This window comes from Anomaloglossus baeobatrachus, unplaced genomic scaffold (assembly GCF_048569485.1).
Source record: "Anomaloglossus baeobatrachus isolate aAnoBae1 unplaced genomic scaffold, aAnoBae1.hap1 Scaffold_5210, whole genome shotgun sequence".
Taxonomy (NCBI): domain Eukaryota; kingdom Metazoa; phylum Chordata; class Amphibia; order Anura; family Aromobatidae; genus Anomaloglossus; species Anomaloglossus baeobatrachus.
In genome coordinates this window covers 15,001-20,702 of record NW_027444576.1, presented here as the reverse complement: position 1 = coordinate 20,702, position 5,702 = coordinate 15,001, and the positions used below count along the sequence as shown (strand labels likewise).

The following is a 5,702-nucleotide window of genomic DNA, read 5'->3' as shown; positions in this document are numbered from 1 at the left end:
TCCATTCCCAGGTCAGGGTTGCCATTCTTACAGATAACGACCCCGCTTTTCACCATAGATATATGGTCAAAGTATGCACCGGCTTCCGTATGGGATCTGGCACCACTTCCCAGGTATATACTGGGCATATCACACCTCAAATGTAATGCCTTATTTACCCTAAAGAGGATACCTTTACATATTTGATTAGTAATTTGCCTATATATTGGCTTGTTTCATACATAAGATGCCTTTTTTGCATTTTCTGAAGTGTCAGACATGAGAAATGTAGTGTAGAAGGCATATGCAAATCAGGCTGGAAGTGCATGGGGGCGTGTCATTGCACTGTTCCTTGCCCTCAGTGCACTAATTGTCATAAAGAGTTTTGCACAAACATTGCCAACTGTCATGGCGGCGTTGGCCTCTGTTTAGATTGCAGATTCTCATACTCCTCCCCATGGTTTCTCTGGTGTCTGGGATCAATACAGGCAGACTCAGGCATTGACCTGCTGTGTGCTGATTCATAAACAAGCTAGCAAGAGTTAATCTCTGCTGGTCTGCTTGCTCTTTTGATCACATGTTGTAGGGAGGCCTATCACATCTGCTCCCCTCCTATTTATGCTGGTTGAAACCTTCCACCCATGCCAGCTATAGTTTGTCTTTATTGGTCTATGACTTGTGATGTCCTAGCCTTACTGGTGAAAGTTGTGCTTATTGCTTGGAGCAGTTGTGGAGTTTACCCTTGTTGTTTTGTAGCTTCCTTCCTGCTCTTGTTTTTCCTCCTAAACCTCTTATTGTCTTTACCTTTGTGTGTGTGTGTTCTGTGACAGAGTTTTGGTTTTCCGTTGTCTGTCTTTATATGTGGGTTTCATCATACTTCTGTCCCGTCCCTCCCTGGTGGGAGGGGGAATCAGATCAGGACTGGTCAGGAGTAGGACCAGGAAGGAGGCTCAGACCTCTCCACCATCAGGAGTATCCCTAAGGATAGGGCTAGCATAGGGGACAGATTAGGAGCCCCAATTCCTAGCTATCCCAAGGTCATCATGACACTTCCATCCTATTTTCATATACCTTTTACAATGACTGGCACATCGGATCTCTACAAAGAAGGTATCAAATTAGGTTATTTTCATATTCCATGTGGATCTCTCTTATTCCTCTATTATTGTAGGTTGTTCTGACCCTGTATGGTTCAGAGGGGCAGTCTGACCCCCACCTCCTGTCAGATTCGGATAAGCAGATATTTCACAGAGGGGCGGTTGATGTTTTCCTCCTAAAGACACGATACCTGGGGGAGCTGCACAGCCTGAGACTTTGGCACAGTAACTCTGGAGCCAGCCCTTCCTGGTAATTGAATGCAAGGAGCAGATTAATAAGACTGCTGGAGATTTATTTTTGGAATCCGTGACATTACTTCACTCCCCGATTCTTGCATCTTGTTTTTTTTATTGTGACAGGTACGTGCACCGTGTCTCGGTGACTGATCTGGCTGCTGAGAAGACCTGGTACTTCCTTTGCGACTCTTGGCTCTCGTCCGACTTTGCCGATTGCCAGATGGACCGAATCTTTGCATCTGCCTCTAAAGCCAACTTAATGAGTCTGAGGTATGGCATCCCATCAGATATGACGACAGGACACGCCAAATACATTTTTAATGTAACGGTTTTCCACATTTTTGTAGATAGATACACCATATGGAGAAGGAGAAAACTATTGGACATATGTCTTCATCACTGAATTTAGGATTTTTCCTTTGCCTCGGAGTATATCCTCCGGCCCCTCGCTTCTCCCCCATTTCACAACTTCAGGCCCTCTCCCACCGGTGTATATCCTCCGGCTCCTTGCCCCCAGTGTACAAAATCAGACCCTCTCCAAACAGAGTATTTCCTCCACCCCCTTGCCCCCAGTGTACAACATCTGACCCTCTCCAACCAGTGTATATCTTCATGCCCCCAGTGCACAATACCTGGCCATCTCCCACCGATGTATATCCTCCGGCCCCTTGCTTCTCCCCCATTTCACAACTTCAGGCCCTCTCCCACCGGTGTATATCCTCCAGCTCCTTGCCCCCAGTGTACAACATCTGACCCTCTAAAACCAGTGTATATCTTCATGCCCCCAGTGCACAATACCTGGCCATCTCCCACCGATCTATATCCTCCGGCCCCTTGCTTCTCCCCCATTGCATAACTTCAGGCCCTCTCCCACCGATGTATATCCTCCGGCTCCTTGCCCCCAGTGTACAAAATAAGATACTATCCAAACAGTGTATATCCTCCAGCCCCTTGCCCCCAGTGCACAACATCAGGCCCTCTCCCACCGGTGTATGTCCTCTGGCCCTTTGCCGCCAGTGCACAACATCAGGCCCTCTCCCACCAGTGTATATCCTCCGTCCCCTTGCCCCATCGCACAACAGCAGGCCCTCTCCCACCGGTGTATATCCTCTGGCCTCTTGCCCCAAGTGCATCTTCTATGAAGAGCCCCGTCCAATGATATGTACCCCTATTGATGATACTTTTGCCTTCCCCCGTTTTATGTTTGCAGGTATCTGCTATTCTCAGGCACCGTAGAGAAATTTCTCAAAGATCACCTGTGGTTTTCAACATCATGGGTACAACATCAAAGTCCCTCTCCAATCGGAGTATATCCTCAGGCCCCTTGCCCACATTGCAAAACATCAGGCCCTCTCCCACCATTGTATATCCTCCGGCCCCTTGACCCCAGTGCACAACATCAGGCCCTCTCCCCCTGCTGTATATCCTCCGGCCCTTTGCCCCCAGTCCACAACATCAAATACTCTCCCACTGGTGTATATCCTCTAGTCTTTTGCCTGCAGTTAACATTATCAGGCTTTCTCCCACCAGTGTATATTCCACAGCCCCTTGCCCCTAGTGTACAACATCAGGCCCTCTCCAACCGGTGTATATCCTACGGCCCCTTGCCCCTAGTGTACAACATAAGGCCCTCTCCCACCGGTGTATATCCTACGGCCCTTTGCCCTTAGTGTACAACATCAGGCCCTCTCCCACTGGTGTATATCCTCTGGCCCCTTGCCCCAAGTATATCTTCTATGAAGAGCCCTGTCCGGTGGCATGTACCCCTACTGATCATACTTTTGCTCTTTCTTCACTTTGGGCCTTCTCCCATTTTATGTTTTTAGGTATCTGCTATTCTCAGGTACCGTAGAGAAGTTTCTCAAAGATCACCTGTGGTTTTCAGTGTGGACTCGCTGCCCATGGAGCCCGTTCACCCGAGTGCAGAGGATCTGTTGCTGCATGTGTCTCTTATTCTGCGGCTTGGTCATTAATATCATGTTCTGGAACATTCGTCCAGATGAGGACTCACAGACAGGTACATGGGACAGACCTAAGACCTGGAAATAGTGAAAAATTCAGGCACAAACTACAGTATGTTAGGAAGTTATAGACACCTAAAATGGGGTTGTGAGAGAGTAGAATCCATTTTCTATTCTCAGCGAAACCATCTTGTCTTATAACTGAATGATGTCATAGGGTGGGGAAGTTTCACATTTCTATACCCACCCCTGCAGCTCTTATTGGTGCATAGTTCAGAGGAGTTATTTCTTTGTTTGAGGTACTATATAAACTGGTCACATGATGTAATAAAGCTGAAACTTTCAGTACATCACAAAGCATGTGTGTGCTGTAATGATTTCCCGAACGCTCGTAAAACAAATCTTATTAATTTGAAGTTCAAGAGGCATAGAAGGAGTGTATTTTGCTCACAGGGTCTATCAAGGTTTTTGACATTTTGACCTATTCTCGATGGAGGCTTGGAACAGCAACATTAGCAGTTGGCAATTCTTACCTAGTATTTTGTCCTTTTTTTATTGGGTCTATTTCTTTACAGGGAAGTTTTTTATAACCTTCACTCAGATTTTGATCAGCGTCCAGTCGTCGGCCATCCTACTGCCTGTGAACCTCCTAATTGTACAGATGTTCCAGCTCATCCAGGTACAGGTTAAACAGGTGACACCAACGCTAAATAAACTACGTGTTTCCCTCCCGCCAAAACCACCAACCAAAGAGGTTGCGACACAGTATTTGGTTAAGGTAAGAGCATTCAATTCTTAATATGGCCATACATCTGAGATTGCTTTCTTCTAGACTCTTGACCAGTCTACAGCGATCCCTCCGACCCCACTGCACACTATGGGGATGACTTTCCTGAAAAGGGTGCACAAGTTCTCAATACTGAGAGTGGAGAACAAACGATGAGACATGTTGTAATCCACCAGCCCAACCATTTTTTTAAGGAACAATTGAGAGAATCACCTTCGAAAACCAATATGGCCACCATTATGGTTGTCACCCATATTTTACATTATACCTTGGCTCTCTGTCCTATATTATAGGAGCTAAATGATATTGTGGACTACCTCCAGAAGTATATCATCCAGGTTCTAGGCGAGAGCGCCGACGATCTGCCTTCTCCTAAATCTGACTCCGTGCTCAACTATATTGAGACGTTGTCCCGTCTCGTGGAATCCTACATCTGTGTTCCCGGAGAAAGTAGCCAAGCCAGCAATCGTACGACGGGTGCGTGTATCCGACATTCCCAAAATCAAACAGCACACCCCAATCATAATGATTAATGTCCCTCCGCTTTCTATTGCAGTCATCACCCCACATCAGTGCCACTTCTTTCATTACCTGTATAAAATCTTGGAGAACCTCCAGTATCAGGTTTCTTCTGTGGATCTGGATTATGTCCCAAAACCCATCGATTACATCCAAGCCTCGAATATTCTGTTTGATCTGAAGGAACTTCTACAAACTTTTAATGTGTCCGGGGCGCCACTGCCGAGCAGGTATCCAACCCAAGTCCATACCGCGATACTAAATCTCACCGTGGTGCATCATTTGACCATTTTTTAATTTTTTTTTCAGCTTGACCACGGGTTTCCCTGTTACCACAAACCAGAAAAGATGTTGTCAGATGCCCAAATTTTTCACCTTCTTGTGTTGGTTCTTTTTGTTTGCTATCAGTTTTTTTTCTGCTTTTTACATGGTGCTGGTTAGTCTGGACATGACCAAAGACAAAGCCACCAGCTGGCTCATATCTATCCTGCTCTCCCTCCTACAGAGCATCGTCTTAATACCACCCATCAAGGTATGAAGTGGAATATCCTCAGCATCTATCTATCTATCTATCTATCTATCTATCTATCTATCTATCTATCTATCTATCTATCTATCTATCCTTCTATCTATCTATCTATCTATCTATCCCTCTATCTATCTATCTATCTATCTATCTATCTATCTATCTATCTTTATATCTTTCTATCTATCCCTCTATCTATCTATCTATCTATCTATCTATCTATCCCTCTATCTATCTATCCATCTATCTATCTATCTATCTATCTATCCCTCTATCTATCCATCTGTCTATCTATCTATCTATCAAATCAAATCAAATCAAATCAAATAAGCTTTATTGGCAGGACCAAATACAAATTAGTTTTGCCAAAGCAAGTGTACATTAGGGACTGGGGCTGTGGGGATGGTGAGTGGGGACTGTAGGAAGGATGGATGGGGCACATCCAAGGTGGGGACTGTGGGGGCATCTATCTATCTATCCCTTTATCTATCTATCTATCTATCTATCTATCCCTCTATCTATCTATCTATCTATCCCTCTAACTATCTATCTATCTATCTATCTATCTATCTTTCTATCTATCCCTCTATCTATCT

At 45.1% G+C, this 5,702-nt stretch overlaps 1 protein-coding gene across 1 annotated transcript in view; it reads left to right on the top strand.

The window, feature by feature from the left end:
* Positions 1-14: 14 nt before the first annotated feature.
* LOC142282799 (polycystin-1-like protein 3) overlaps positions 15-5,702 on the top strand; it is a gene marked incomplete at its 5' end in the record, with an annotated part of 16,184 nt that continues 10,496 nt past the window's right edge. The window contains 8 exons of the mRNA XM_075333045.1: positions 15-113; positions 1,151-1,326; positions 1,437-1,583; positions 3,140-3,330; positions 3,850-4,052; positions 4,355-4,538; positions 4,618-4,810; positions 4,890-5,112. Of these exons, the coding sequence (XP_075189160.1) occupies positions 15-113; positions 1,151-1,326; positions 1,437-1,583; positions 3,140-3,330; positions 3,850-4,052; positions 4,355-4,538; positions 4,618-4,810; positions 4,890-5,112 (1,416 nt within the window). The remainder of the gene's footprint in view (positions 114-1,150; positions 1,327-1,436; positions 1,584-3,139; positions 3,331-3,849; positions 4,053-4,354; positions 4,539-4,617; positions 4,811-4,889; positions 5,113-5,702) is intronic.